The sequence below is a fragment of the Dendropsophus ebraccatus genome, chromosome 5 (genome assembly GCF_027789765.1).
Source record: "Dendropsophus ebraccatus isolate aDenEbr1 chromosome 5, aDenEbr1.pat, whole genome shotgun sequence".
Taxonomy (NCBI): domain Eukaryota; kingdom Metazoa; phylum Chordata; class Amphibia; order Anura; family Hylidae; genus Dendropsophus; species Dendropsophus ebraccatus.
The window spans coordinates 80,290,344-80,306,979 of NC_091458.1; the positions used below are offsets into that span (position 1 = coordinate 80,290,344).

Below are 16,636 nucleotides of genomic sequence, written 5' to 3' on the forward strand. Positions count from 1 at the left end.
CTATGGACATTCATTCCGCCGATAACTGGACTGTGTAAGAGAGCCGAATATTGAACAATGTGGCAGTGTGCAGTCGAGGAATCAGAATGATGCTGTCATGAAGGTTTTTGATTTTTACAAGAATAGTGTTGAGCACATTTTCTAAATTGGTTTCTGTTTAGAGATAAGAGATCTTGCCGAAAGAAGAAACATTTTGGGACTTTTCAGGCATGAATAAATTGGCCTTAATTGACATTGAATAACTTATGTTATAATACAATATGCTTACAGTGGTTGGACAAAATAACTAGATAATCCTTACTTTTTTAGTCAGATTGATATTTTTCTGACACACCTGCCATCACTGCTAATGCTTCCTTTTTTATCAAGTAGTTTATATATTCATAGACTTCATTATGTCGCATTCTAAAAAATCTGTTTGTTTTATTGGTGTGATGTGTCAGTCCTGACAAAGTTCCAAAGGGAAATGATGCTTGGTGCGTGTCTGGTAGGGGCATTCGTGACTGAATAGATGGGTGTGGTGAGGTCTACTTTTTCCTTGATCACATTTCTGTATGACTGGCAAAGTCCAGCAGAATATCTGCAGATAAACTGTAGCCAAAAACATAAAACTACAGCCCCTCAAATTATTGAAGAGTTGACTGCAAGTTTAAGGACCGCGTTATTTTTATTATTATTATTATTATTATTATTATTATTATTATTATTTATTTATAAAGTGCCCTTAATTCCAGAGCACTATACAATAGCTAGGCAACAGGCAGGAACAATACAAGATAGAAAACATTACATGAAGGCAAAAGACTGTTAAAGCTGTCAGATGTACATTGCACAGAAATAATATTCATGGTAGACATGCAGTAGCCAAACCTTTCTTGATACTATAAAACATGCTTAGCTTTTTCAGTGGTGCAAAAACCTCATAACATGGACAAGACTTCTTGTTGTGTGTGTTTCTGATGATCACTAGATGAAACCTACAATGTCAACTCAAACCTACTGTCAAACATGGCAGGGATTCTTTTTTTTTTTTTTAAACTCTGTTTATTAAAGTAATTCACAGAATAACGATGGATGACAAGCAGGTAAAAGAGGTATAAGATACAAAGTGAGTCAGTATAAAGTTTTACAGAAAAACCCCTCAGACAAGCAGAAACATGAATTCAAATCTTGACGAACATCACAAACATACGGTCCAACATGGACCAACTCCAGTCATGTCTTAAACAAGTAATTGGTTAGGCTCTAACTGCATGATCAGGTGTCGCGGTCAGTGGTGAATTACACCACAATCCCCAAACTTTAGGAAATTTACGTGGACATTTCCTGTGGGTGAAAACAATTCTTTCGTAATCTACTATTTTGTTAACCATTGCAATCCAGGTGGATCTACGGGGGGTCTCCTGTCAATCCATCTCAGGGCGATGGCTTTCCTAGCTAAAAATAATGTTTCTCTCAAACATATACGGGTATGATGTGGCCATAGTTCCTCATCCATAATACCAAGAAGACACATAGCTGGGTCTCGTGTTACCGGTTTTTGTATAACCTCCGACAATAGAGTAACTACTCCTTCCCAAAATTCTACCAAACGGGGACAAGCCCACATCATATGCCAGAAGTCCGCTGGTTGATATTGGCATTTAGGACATGTGGGTTCGGGAATTTTACCCATTCGGAACAGTCTGACAGGAGTGAGATAACACTGATGTATAATGTACAGCTGCGTTAACTTATTATTAGCAGCTGGGGAAACATGTAGGTGAGATTCTAGCAGTTCTTCACGATGTTCATCGGTGAGGGAAGGAATAAGCGTTTGCCATATAGAGGTGGATGGGAGTGGGTGATGTGATGCTTTGGCCCTGATCAGATGGTCATAGAGCATAGAGATCAAGCCACCTGGTCCCTGAGATCTTATTATCCCGATGAGAGGATAGGAGATCGGAGGGCGTGAGGGGGGGAAACTGTGCATATAATGCATGGCGAAGCTGGAGGAATCTATAAAATTGGGTATGTGCGATGTCACATCTATTCCTAAGGACATCGAACGTAACCAAGGTATTATCTTCATAGATATCGGCCAGAGTTCGGATCCCTAGATTGTCCCAGAATTGGTAATCTGGCAATGAGATGAGGTGCGTGTAATTGGAATTAGACCATATACAGGCCTCTGCTGGAATATCCGTGTACCCTATCACGGATCTGGCAGCCATCCAGATCTTACGGATGGTTTTGTGGATAGGGAGATATGTGCCTCTCGGCAGGACGTCAGCTGTAAGTAAGGACCATAGAGAAGGAAGGGGAGAGGAGTCTAACAACATAATTTCTGGGGAAGTAGGGGAATCGGGCCCAGTCCACTGGTTCAAATATTTAAGTTGCCCAGCCAGGTAGCAGAGAAAAAGGTTAGGCAGGGCCATGCCAGCTAAAGACTTTGGACGCTGAAGTTTTGCCAATTGTAGTTTAGAGCGGGATGAACCCCATATAAAGGAAATAAGAGCGGAGTCAAGGGTAGAAACAAAGGTCCTTGGCAAGGGAACAAAGATATGTTGGAGCACATATAAACATTTCGGTAAAGTTAGCACAAGTGGTAGTTAGTGTGAGTTCTACTGCTAATGACTTGGCGAGGTTAACCTATATGTTGTCTATACCCTAAAGACAATGGTAAATGTAGTAAAGAAAAAAGGAGGTTTATAGGTCCTCTAGACAAGTCTAAATGAGGTAAATGACAAGATGTGAAGATGATTTGCAGGATAATTTTACTGGTAGATAATTAAAAAATGTAATGTAACCAAAAGCATGATAAAAACATGGATTAAATCGCAAGTGACATGGTAGAACACAGATAGATACAGATATATTATATAGGATGTATAATTTGTACCAGAAAAAGAACGATAACAATAAATAGGAAAAGTAAGGATAAGAAAAAAATAAAAATAACAATAAAGAATGAAAAATGAAAAAATAGAAAAAATCAAAAATGGAGTGATGAAAAATAAATGAAAAAGATGAAAAAACACTGATAAAAAGGTTAAAAAATTATGCACATAATTGGTATACCAAATAAACTCAATTCATCAGCACTATGTGCTAGAATTAATAATGATAAATCATATATAGAGCCAAGTTCATAGTAAAATGGCGCTTTTGTACCACTTAGTTATGTCACACATGTATGGATGTGTGCTACTCAAAACCAGTTGTAAAGTCTTACGTGGTAGCACTCATATGGCGAACTGTTCATATGGCAAATGCACCTGATATACAGTCAGCTGGAATAGGTTGAGTATTAGTTATCGCGTATATGTAGCGATGAGCATGCGTTTGCTAATAAAGTTAAGTGGTGTATGTTACACCTCTCACCGTTCCTGCGGAATGTAGGGTCCCCGGAGTGGTTGGCTCGTATGTTCAGACTTGCCGGTCTTGGTTAAGCTGTTCCTGCAATGGAGGCGAATGACGTGCTCAGACGCTGAGAGCGAGTACCATGCTCTGATGCTGGGAGCAAGTTGCTCCCAGCATCAGAGCATGGTACTCGCTCTCAGCGTCTGAGCACGTCATTCGCCTCCATTGCAGGAACAGCTTAACCAAGACCGGCAAGTCTGAACATACGAGCCAACCACTCCGGGGACCCTACATTCCGCAGGAACGGTGAGAGGTGTAACATACACCACTTAACTTTATTAGCAAACGCATGCTCATCGCTACATATACGCGATAACTAATACTCAACCTATTCCAGCTGACTGTATATCAGGTGCATTTGCCATATGAACAGTTCGCCATATGAGTGCTACCACGTAAGACTTTACAACTGGTTTTGAGTAGCACACATCCATACATGTGTGACATAACTAAGTGGTACAAAAGCGCCATTTTACTATGAACTTGGCTCTATATATGATTTATCATTATTAATTCTAGCACATAGTGCTGATGAATTGAGTTTATTTGGTATACCAATTATGTGCATAATTTTTTAACCTTTTTATCAGTGTTTTTTCATCTTTTTCATTTATTTTTCATCACTCCATTTTTGATTTTTTCTATTTTTTCATTTTTCATTCTTTATTGTTATTTTTATTTTTTTCTTATCCTTACTTTTCCTATTTATTGTTATCGTTCTTTTTCTGGTACAAATTATACATCCTATATAATATATCTGTATCTATCTGTGTTCTACCATGTCACTTGCGATTTAATCCATGTTTTTATCATGCTTTTGGTTACATTACATTTTTTAATTATCTACCAGTAAAATTATCCTGCAAATCATCTTCACATCTTGTCATTTACCTCATTTAGACTTGTCTAGAGGACCTATAAACCTCCTTTTTTCTTTACTACATTTCGGTAAAGTTACCATCTTGATTAAATTTATTCTGCCCACTACAGAAAGAGGAAGAGACCCCCAAATCCAGCATTTCTCCCTGAAAAGGACCAACAGAGGGTCTACGTTTAAAGGTATAGATTGTGTATAGTCTTTACATATATGTATGCCCAAGTACCTGAACACCTCCACCACCTTCAATCCCTCTACAGTGGAATTCATTAGGGGGGCTCTGTCAGGGTGTAAGTACATAATGGCAGATTTTGACCAATTGTTAGGCCAGAGTAAAGGCCGAAGTTATTTATAAGAGCTATAGCTCTGGGAAGGGACACATCAGGAGAGGAAAGAGTAAGAAGCAGGTCGTCCGCATATAAACTAACCCTCCTCTCACCTAAGGAGTGCGGAATACCCTGCAAAATTGTGTCACGTCTAAGAATCACTGCTAGGGGTTCGATGGATAGTATAAAGAGGAGGGGGGACAGGGGGCATCCCTGTCTTGTCGCCCTACCTAGTCTAAAGGCTGGTGAAAGCAGGCCATTCAAGGAAATGGATGCTATAGGGTGACGGTATAGGACAGAAATCCAGGTTATAAAAGCGTGGCCGAATCGAAACCTGCGGAGCACCTCCAACAAAAACGGCCATTCAACTGAATAAAAGGCCTTGGCCGTGTCCAGCGAGACCAAGGCCCAGTCCTCCCGACGAGAGACACCCATCTGTGTAATAATCTGGGCTCGGCGCAAGTTGTCCGAGGTGCTTCTCCCAGGCACGAATCCAGACTGATCCGAATGGATCAGATGGGGGATAATTTTGTTAAGTCGGAGGGCTAAAACTTTAGTAAGTAATTTATAGTCTGTATTTACAAGGGATATGGGTCGGTAGGATCCGCAGTCGAGGGGATTTTTATCTGGCTTAAGAATTAATACGATATTGGCGTCATAACATGAGTCGGGGAGATATCCTTTCTCCAGGGATGAGTGTAGGACATTTAATAAGGCTGGTAAAAGAAGCTCCGAGTACTGGGCATTCATTTCAATTGGAATAGCATCCGGACCAGAGGCCTTACCCCTTGCTGTAGCTCCCAGAGCCTCCTGCAGCTCCTCTAATGTGATTGGGGCATCCAACTGAGTCCTAGTCTCCTCAGAAAGTTCAGGTAGAGGAATATCTGCCAGAAATGCAGCGATTTCTTGTGTAGAAGAAGTAAGATGAGAGGAATACAAATCAGTATAAAAAGAAACAAAACTACTTAGTATATCTGGACTTGAGGTTAAAAGATTTCCCTGTGGAGATATGACTTTCAGGATAGCTGGGGAGGCGTTATTCTGGTGTATCAATTGGGCCAGGAGGCTACTTGATTGGTTACCAAGTTCGAAGTATTTTTGAGAAACAAAGAATAATCTCCTCCTGGCTTTCTCATGGAGATGTGCCAAATATTCTCTACCAGCTTGCAGCCAGAATACTCTATTAATCTCCGTTGGTTGCGCAACAAAAGCTGCTTCTGTTTGTCTACATAGGATCGCAAGGTCCTCCTCTCGTCTTTTTGTCTCCCTTTTAATGTATGGAATAGATGACTGGACACATCCTCGTAAGTACGCCTTAAGAGAATCCCAAAAGGCCGAGTGATTGCCATCTACTACATTGTCGGCTAAAAACATTTGTAGTTGGTCTGGAATCCTATCCTGTTTTTGTATGAGCGTTAGCCAGAAGGGGTGAATTCTACGGGGACCTCTACTAGCCAGCCGAGGCAAGATGTTAAAGTCGGCAAGTATGGGGGTATGGTCAGATATTCCTCTAGGTAGATGAGAGATGGATACTAGGGTTGAATTAGCAACGGGGTTCCCAAAAATATAGTCTATTCGTGACAGGGAGTCTCTACCTGGAGTGAAGCAGGTAAATTCAGCTACATTAGGATGTCTATTACGCCATAAATCTAGCCAGCCAAGCTCATCGGTAAATAGACGGAATAAAGAAGGGGAAGAGATAGAGGGAGGTATAGATTGGGGAGGGTAGAACTTATCACAGCTGACGTCCCAGAGCATATTAAAGTCTCCCATACAAAGCAGGAGAGACTGTGGGTATTTAGCTGCAAACTGAGCAGCCTCATGGAGCAACTGCATAGAGGCATGTGGGGGGATATATATATAGCTAAAATAACTACAGATTGTGACTCCAGCCAGGCCTGTACAAATATACCCCTACCCTCAGGGTCCCTTACCACTTGTCCCACCTCCCACCTGACAGATCGATGCACTAATAGGGATACTCCTCTGGAATATGATGTATATGTGGAGTGAGCCGCCCACTGGATCCATGGTTTGGCAAGATATTGTACAGTGGAAGGAATCAGGTGTGTCTCTTGCATGCATATGATATGGGGGTTGTGGTTGCGTAGATATGCAAAAGTGACAGAGCGTTTACGAGGAGATCCTAACCCACGAACATTAATAGAAATTAGACGAAAAGACATAACAAAACAACCAGTCTAGCGAAACGGCACTAGTAACTACTAACTGATAGATTAAGTTAAGACACTTGTTGTAAGTGTGGCTTAAAATTATACAGGGGAGTCTGTGAACAAGATGTTATAGTGCACAGACTACAACATAAGGGCTACGTAACTACACCCCTCCCACTCGATACATATGTAATAGCAACAGATTTTACTCATAATAGGGCACACAGATCTATATCTGAAAGAAACGGTAACATAGCAAAACATACCCTAAAGAGCATACAAATTCCACTTATAGAGAACGTTAGTGACTTAGATATAAGAAAAGAATTAAACTTTAAGACTACAAAGAAATATACTTAGTTCAGTCCTATGATCCACTTAGCGACTAGTATAAGCGCTGGGTAGTCCCAGTACCACGCCGGGGGTCATCAGCGGCCCTGTGGGGCATCCTGTCTCCGCAGCCAGTCCTCTGCCTCTTCTGGAGAGGAGAAAAAGTGTGTTTTCTCATTATGGACAACACGCAGACGAGCCGGGAATGCCATGGAATATGGCAGATTGTGTTCTCGCAGCTTGCGTTTGATTGCAGTGAAGGAGGCTCTCGTCTTTTGCAGCGCAGCCGAGAAATCTGGAAAGATGAGGACCGTTGAGTTCTGGAATTCAATTTTGCCGCGCACCCGTGTGGCGCGCAAAATGGCGTCTCGGTCTCTACTGATCAGCAGTCTTGCTAGAAATGGCCGAGGTGGAGCGCCCGGCACAGGCGGCTTGGCTGGCACTCGGTGAGCCCATTCAATGGCGTATGCTGCCGATAGGTTAGTTGCAGGTAGCTGTTCTCTGAGCCATCTTTCCATGAAGGCGCATGGATCATTGCCCTTGTCTCGCTCAAGTAAACCAAGGATATGAAGGTTATTGCGTCTTAGTCTGTTTTCTAAATCATCGGCTCTCTGTGCCCAATCATTTGCCGCCTTCTCCAGGGTAGTGATTTTGGCCGGGAGAGGGTTAATATCATCCACTATCTGGGATATGCGTGTCTCAGTCTCTTTGACCCGGTCTCTCAGCTTATGGAGATCCTGCCTAAGAAGGCCAACATCCACCTTGACCTCCTCAATCTTTGTGGTGGCGTTGTGGATGGCGGCAAGGAGTTGGGTAGATACCTGAGATAGTGTAGGCTCATTCTCCTGTGCTGCCAGCTGCTCCTCCATGTCCGGCGGGTCTGCATCTGTAGAGCCGCGTGGCGTCTCGGCGCCATGATGAGGAGCCTGCTTAGTAAAGTCTTTAAGCGAAGTTTGTCGGGATCGGCTCATTTTCACCCGTCTGTGTGCCCAAGGTAATCAGCCAGTAAACAGAGCAAAATCTGCAGGATTAGCAGCAGGATAATAGGTGGGAGCGGGGATCAGGAACGGAGCTCCTCTCAAGTGCGACCGTCCATGTCGGCAGCTGGCCACGCCCCCCACATGGCAGGGATTCTTGTGCGGTTTGAGGTGCAATATTGTGGGGCTCTTTGGGTCCAATAGTCGTCCTTGATGGTAAAGTAACAACTCAGAAATATCTTTATATTGTAAGTGACCAACTCCATCACATGGTCCCAACTTTTTCCAGATGGTGATGAATTTACCCAAGCATCTCAGTCACCAGACTTGAATATTATTGTACCTGTTTCAGCTGCATTATGTTCAAAAAGGATTCCAAATCTTATTAATAGTTCATCTTTCCCTTAGTAGTAAACTGGAACGACACTACTGCATAGGGAGACTAGTCATGGGGGTCATGCAAAATAACCAGCATGTTGGGGTACTCCCAGTGTAAGCTGTGTGTATAAAGTCTTTGTATGAAGAAGCCTGTAAGAGGACACTAGTTATTCTATATCCGAGCCCTGTGCCTGTCTTATACATTTCTGTCTCTATGTAGTATTATAGTCCTTAAGAAATTTGGATGCTGAAAGCTACTTAAAATGAACTTTTTAACCTGTTTTTCCTATCATTTCCCCAAGACACCTGTTCATTTACTTCTAAAAGGCATCGCAAATGGTTCATATATCAAGCTGTCTGAATGTTCTCCTATATATAGTATAGTAAAGCTTTTTTTAGTGTGCCTGTGTTAAGCGTTTCATAAATAGACAAGATCTTAGTTATGATTCATGACTAGTTTACATGTTAGATGTTATAAAGCATATTAAATCAATCCCTCTAAAATAGAAGCCTGATTTTGTGTTCAGAGCTTTGGAAGAGCTTTGTTAAAGTTGGTCTTTTGGTTCATTTGCACTTTCCGTAGCCAAGTCGAATTTGATAAAAACGAGCAATTTAGTGTCTCAGTTAATGTTGACTCTTTTTTTTTTTTTTTTTTTTTAAAGTAACATTTATTACAGCTAGTTTACACAAGCCGACATTGGGAAATAAGCAAGTGCCGATCAGCAAGATCAGCAGCCATTTACAAAGCCCTAACAGTCTATTAAATTTGTCATAGTTGGCTACAAATTCCCTTTTACGTGTGAAAATGTGTGGGTAACTAGTGATGATTTAAATGCCCACAAAAAAGGTCATTTCTAGAGATGAGCGAACCGGGTTCGGGTTCGAGTTGATCCGAACCTGAACGTTCGGTATTTGATTAGCTGGGGCTGCCGAACTTGGATAAAGCTCTAAGGTTGTCTGGAAAACATGGATACAGCCAATGACTATATCCATGTTTTCCGAAATAGCCTTAGGGCTTTATCCAAGTTCAGCAGCCACCGATAGTCAAATGCCGAAAGTTTGTGTTTGGATCGAATCGAGCATGCTCAAGGTTCGCTCATTTCTAGTTATTTCAATAAAATAACTTCTAAAGTCCGCACTGTTTTTGGAGCTTCCTTTGCACAGAATGAAGTTCTAAATGTATAACTTTGTGCCCCAACAATGCTCTGCTCTATAAATTCTGAAATTAGTTAGGGCATTAATGAAGCATATGCCACTACAAGATAAATCATATGTAATGTTTCAGAAACCAGAGGGGGCTTATTCAAAAGTACAAAATGTGCTTCAATATCTATAAGCTTGGTTTTCTGCAGCCAGATCTTTGGTGGATGATAAGAGAATGTTACTCTAGTATTATAGTACTTAAAGGGGAACTCCGGATAAGAAAAACTTGTTTTCTATTAAAAGTACATTAAAAGTTATATAGATGTGTCTATACAATGTATTACCATATCTGTGTGGTTCTGCTACACTGATAGCTAATAGAAATTCAGGAAGTAAAAAAAATATGGCCCCTGTGCGGATCCACATTGTCTCCTGCTCCCACTGCTCTCTCACCTTAGGAGACAAATACTCCATACCTCTGTCTCACATTGTGTGTGTTTGCTAGGCACAGGCTGATGATGCAGACAGGGGGCAGGGCGTGATTCACCATCTCAGACTGGCCAGAAGCAGGTGATTTAGCTTTGCTGATTGTGCAAAAGTCTACACAGAAATTAGGGCTATGTTCACACATGTTGGAGTGTCATTGCAGTACTGCAGTATCTGCACAAAAATGATGCAGTAACACAATTCGATAATGCTAAACAGCAGAGATGATAAGAGCCAACGCTGCCAATCCCACCTGCACAAAAAAACAGTATATCCAATGTAAGATAGTATCGGATAATTTCCTTATTGTGGGAATCAACTTCAAAGATAAAAGATGCTTGATCATAACATGTGCGTGGAGATGAAAAGAAAAAAAAATAATTTAAAAAGTTATTTTCTTAATTCCAGTATCCGCATTACAGGAAGAGAATACAGCGTGCTGTGTGGTGTTACAGGTAGAGAATACAGCGTGCTGTGTGGGTGGGACAACAATGAAATTATAAAGTACTGCAAATAATTCAGTAACACAATGAAACTGCAATGTGTGAACACAGCCTAGATGTTCTGCAACAGCTTTGGGCGGGGAATAGGCAGGGTGGAGGACTGTGATGAACAGTTGAGGGAAAGCATTGCATTTTGGAACCTGTAGTACTGGGTACATCTGCTCAACCAGGAAATACAGAAACACAAAACAGAACAAAACCCCCCAAAACAAATGGATTTTTGGTAGTTTCAAAACTGGGATAGATAGGTAAGTATTGTTATATGCGTCTGAAGAAGTTTCTTTTTTTTTTTTTTACCTCTACCCGGAGTTCCCCTTTAAAAACCCTAACATGTAATGACTTTTCCTTTTTAGTGTTCACCTGGCAAGAAGACTACTGCAGCTTGAGAGACAAAATTCCTCACTGATTAAAGATTTGGAGCACCAGAAGGAGCAAGCGACAAAAGTTTCAGTGGAAGTAAGTATATATACATACACACACACAGAGCAGGAGCTGTATACTAGAGAACTAGCAGCACCAGCATTATATATATATATATATATATATATATATATATATATATATATATATATATATATTTATTTATTTATAATATGAACATGGTGAGACCTCTAGTTCTCCTATATACAGGCCCTGCAGTGATATACAGTGTGTGTATATATATATATATATATATATATATATATATATATATATATATATATATACACACACACACACACTGTATATCACTGCAGGGCCTGAATATAGGAGAACTAGAGGTCTCACCATGTTCATATGATAGATAGGAGATAGGGAAATAGATAGATAGATAGATAGATAGATAGATAGATAGATAGGAGATAGGGAAATAGATAGATAGATAGATAGGAGATAGGGAAATAGATAGATAGATAGATAGATAGATAGATAGATACAGATATCTAGTTGTTTTGTGTATAGAGGTCCTGCTGTAATATATCTATATCTATTACAGCAGGATATATATATATATATAAATATATATATATCTATATCCTGCTGTAATAGATATATATATATATATATATATATATATATATTACAGCAGGACCTCTATATACACAAAACAAGTAGAAGAACCAGCACATACAGGACACTTAGTTTGCAGAGCCTACCTGCTGCCCTTTATCAGGTCATGTGTCCGATCACATGACCCGTGACATCATCAAAGGTCCTTCAGACTCAAAGGTCCTCTTTCCTACTCGGCTGTAGGGAAGATTTGTGATGGAAGACAGGTGCTCGGGGGCCCCAGTATGTATCGGCGTGGCCCCTAACTGTCACATGCGGCCTCTAGGGGCCCAGTCCCCTTTGTTACTACACTTTTTTTTCTTTTTTACTAACAAAAAAAATGTAGTAACAAACGGGAGTGGGCCCCTAGAGGAGCTGGGGGCCCCTGCATTTGCCCTACTTAGCCGGGTGCTGACGCCGGCCCTGGTCTCCTTGACCAAATAGCTGACTAACTTGTCACCTAGAATTTTGTACTGATTAGAGCCAGATACTGAAACATGTTCTATTTTCTTATTGCCATCTTGATTGATTGTTTTAACAGCATTTAGTGATATACCTTACAGCAAGCCCCATGGACATAGACAACATGAACATCTTTAGACCTTAGTTTTTGTATGGGACACATTTGTGTGCATTATCTATGAATACTGTGTTATTCACGGATTAATCATGGATTCTGATTATTTATTAAATTTCTTATTGCTCTTGTTCTGTAGAGATCACTTTCCAACAGCCTAAGACAGACAAAATAGGAATCCCCAGTTTAATATTAGGCCTAGTAGAAAGACTGAAAACTGCAAGATTTCAGGGTTGTTTTATAATATGGACATTAACCCCTTAAAGACCAAGGGCGTAAATGTACGCCCTGGAGTCGTTAAGGGAGTTCAGAGAGGGGCTGCGCGATTCCGGGCATGGTCTGATCGCTGTGCCTGTTAATTAGCTTTTTAAATGCAGCTGTCAAGGTTGACAGCTGCATTTAAAAAGCTGCTTTTCTGGCCCCTGGTGGTATAGTGGGGGGAACCCCCCCCCCCCCATCCTTAGCAGCCGAAAGCAATAGAACACTGAGGTCATGGATCTATGCAGCATATCTATACTGCATAGATCTCTATGAGAGATTAGTGTAGTGATACTAGAAGTCCCCAGTGTGTAAAAAAAAAAAAAAAAAATCCCCTCCCCTAATAAAAATTTAAATTACCCCCCTTTCCCCATTTTATAAATAAATAAACATGGTTGGTATCGCCTCGTGTGCAATTGCCCAAACTATTATTTATTTAATTCCTGATCTCTCAGTAAATGGTGTAAGTGCCAAAAAAAAAAAAAAGTGCAAAATTGTGCATTTTTTTGTCTCATCAAATGCAGAAAAATTGTAATAAAAAGTGATAAAAAAGTTGCATATGCGCAGTCAAGGTACCGATAGAGAGTACATATCATGGCGCAAAAAATGACATCCCACACAGCCCCATAGACCAAAGGATAAAAGCGCTATAAGCATGGTAATATAGCAATTTTACGGAACATATATTTTTTTGAGAAGGGTTTAATTTTTTAAAAGCCATCAAATAAAATAAACGTTACATATTGTTGTAAGCGTAATAACTTGAGGAACATGCATAACAAGTCAATTTTACCCTAGGGCAAATGGCGTAAACACGAAACCTCCCCAAATTAAAGAAAATTGTTTTTTTTTGTTTCAATTTCACCACACATTTAATTTTTTTCTGGTTTTGCAGCCTACTTTATGCAAAATCTAAGCCTGTCATTGCAAAGTACAAATAGTAGCGCAAAAAATAAGGGCTCATGTGGGTCTCTAGGTGAAAAAATGCAACTGCTATGGCCTTTTAAGCACAAGGAGGAAAAAACGAAAATGCAAAAAATGGAAATTGGTCCGGTCCTTAAGGGGTTAAAATGAAAAATTAAGAAAAACATCACCAAAAATTATTAAAAATATGTTTAACTTAAAAACTTAATTCAAACAATAGGATTTTTACACATTCTCTTTACCAATTTACAAAGAAGATAATTCTTTCCCCGATACCCTACCACAGCCATTGAGATCTTCCTCAGGTATTTACTGCTGACCACCATCTGATTGTGTTTCAGAACAGGAAATGTATTTATATATTTAAACCCTGACCACTGGCTAGATTACCCCTGTAATCTGGTTGGCCAGCTTTGCAGATGACATACAGATGCCTGTCAGAAATGTCTTGCTGTCTGGGGTTTGTAATGGAAATATATTTGAGATCAAAAGAAAAATTACCCTCCAGAAATAACATATTTAGTTTTCAGACGTAAATGTGACATTCTTGATTAACCTGTTATGTATTGAGGAGTATGTGATGTGCACATGCCTGGCTTACTGATGTCATATCATATTTGTGATTTATGTTTTGTATTTTTCATACCTTAAGACACTTAGAACATAACTGGCAAGAATAAGAAAATGTGCATACATATATTTCCTTGGGCCAATGCATCTATTAATGTCATTAGGGTAAAGGCCAGCTTATATAGTGACTTTGAAATGTAAATAATGTTTTCCTGATTTGTTCTTTTACGCGTACAGGATCTGCGGTGGATTTAATGCTGATTCAAAGCTGCACATATCAGTGTAGCTGAATGATTTAAATCTGCTGCAGATGAATGTGTGAATGTAACCTTAAGGGTAGCTATGATTCTGTGTCCTGTCATTTTCTATGGGTTTACATACTCGTTGAAGATTTTTCTTTCTGCTGCGAGTATGTAAAGTCCCTTTCCCACTTAACCCAGCAGTTCCCAGCTAATACGCTCACTGCTGTCCTCAGCCAATCAGTGCTCTGCCTTAGTGGGACACCAGAGAGCCGGAAGCCTGAGAAGCAAGCAGGAGCGCATCCTGGTAACGTTATAGCTGGGTTAAGTGGAAAAGAGGCTTTACATACTTGCAGAGGAATTTAAAATCCGCTGCGGGTATGTAAACCCAAAGAAAATGGCAGGACACAGGATCGCAGCGGATTTCTCTGCGGAACACACAGCGTAAAATAGGCTGCAGATCCTGTACATGTGCAGCTACCCTAAAGGGATTTTCTGGGCAAAATGCACTGATGAGCTATCCATAGGACAGCTCATCAGTCACAGATCGGTGGGGTGCCAACAGCTCCTATTCACTTGAACAAGAGCTATACTTCAGGTTCATGTAGCCAAAGCTACACAGTGAACCGAGACCAACTGCTTCCAAACCCATTTACTGTATAGTACTGGTGCTAGGTGCCAGTCCAGTGGCTAGCCTACTACACTATTTCGGAAAACCCCTTTATTTGAAGTTCTTTTATACTCTTCTGTTAGTCTGAAGATGTTGTGTGATAACCACCAGTGACATGTCACCCCATTGTCTATGAATTATACATTGCTGTGCAGAGTTAAATATCTTATGGTTATACACTGTTTTTTTATGCTCATTTTATATCTGTCTTTTGCAGTTGGGCTGTTTTTGGCCCCTTTTTTTAAATTTTTCTTTAGATTATACCAAAAACTTTAGCCCAGGAATCAGCTATTATGTTTTGGGACATTTACAAAATATATCCCATGTGTCACTGGCAGCTAGAACTATGGCTAGAACAACTGAGGCTGTAAAATTTAACTTTGTGTGCACAAACAGCTGTTTTCCCATTCAGTTGAATAGAGTTCAGTGGAAAATACATAGCCATTTTGTGAGGCTTTTTGAGACATAAAACCGGTGTTTTAAGCAAATTTTACATGCCAAAGAATATTTCATTTATTGTGAATATAGCCTGACAATAGACTTGGGTCCTGCAAAGTCCAAGTAATGACAGTAGTGCAGGAAAAATGAAAATAGAGAGCCCTGAACATCTCTTAGTCCCCATGACACAGATGTGCAACAGAAAGGACAGTGGGTTCACACTCTGTTTTGTAGTTCGTTTAACACATGGGTCTCCAAACTGTGGCCCTCCAGCTGTTGTGAGACTACAACTCCCATCATGCCTTGACAGCTAAACCTTTGGATTTGGTTGTCCAGGCATGATGGGAAATGTAGTTTTGCAACAGCTGGAGGGCCGCAGTTTGGAGACCCGTGGACTTTAACATATCCACTAAATGGTTACTTTTAACATACAACAAAAAAAGGTGGACAACCACAATTTTGTGTACCCAAAAATCAAACACTTTTTTCTGAACCGTTTTTTGAAATTATAACTACACCTGCAGGCCACATTCACACGCTGTATTATTGCAATAAACAACAGCCGTTGTTCCGGGTTGCAACAACGGCCGTTGTTTATTGACGCCGATCACATGAGTGTATGGAACAACATCCATAGTCTATACACCCTGCATGCACCATGGTCGTTCTCTGCGGCAGCACAAAATAATTGACAGGTCTGTTTTGTAAATAGTCTGTGCTCACAGTGTAAAGTGCGGCTCCCTGAAGTTTTGGAGCCTGAATTATTTTTCAGAATACAGCTACATATCTTTCTAGGCCGAAAGCATAAGAGGAGATGAAAAATACAGTTTTAAGGCCCTATTACACACACAGATTTATCTGACTGATTATTGAAGCCAAAGCCAGGAATGGATATGAAAAGAGGAGAAATCTCAGTCTTACCTTTATGACCTGATCTCTGTTTAGAGTCTCTTCCTGGCTTTGGCTTCAAAAATCCGTCAGATAAATCTGTGTGTAATAATACTGGTGGCCCTAAATTTTTCAATGTGGACACAGATATTGGCAAGTGTACCATTATCTGAAGCACTCTGTATGCATTGCATCCATTCACATTCCTCATTGCCTCTGGAGAGTTTATACTGTACATTAGACACACTCATATTCAGAACATGCAGACAGATAACCTGCAACTAAAGCTATTAACATGTACTATTATATGTCTTTGTTTTATGTGACTGTGTCTGTATAATTTATCATTTACTTTTTTATTTATCTTATTTTTAGACTAAATTCCACATGTAACTACATATTTAATACATGGAACAGTATGTGAACCTTAGAGATCTTTAAATAACA

General features: G+C 40.2%; 1 protein-coding gene across 4 annotated transcripts in view; it reads left to right on the forward strand.

The window, feature by feature from the left end:
* PIBF1 (progesterone immunomodulatory binding factor 1) overlaps nt 1-16,636 on the forward strand; it is a 123,872-nt gene that overhangs the window by 73,021 nt on the left and 34,215 nt on the right. For all 4 annotated transcript variants that reach the window (XM_069970614.1, XM_069970611.1, XM_069970612.1 and 1 more), the window contains exon 14: nt 10,950-11,052. In XM_069970614.1, the coding sequence (XP_069826715.1) occupies nt 10,950-11,052 (103 nt within the window). The remainder of the gene's footprint in view (nt 1-10,949; nt 11,053-16,636) is intronic.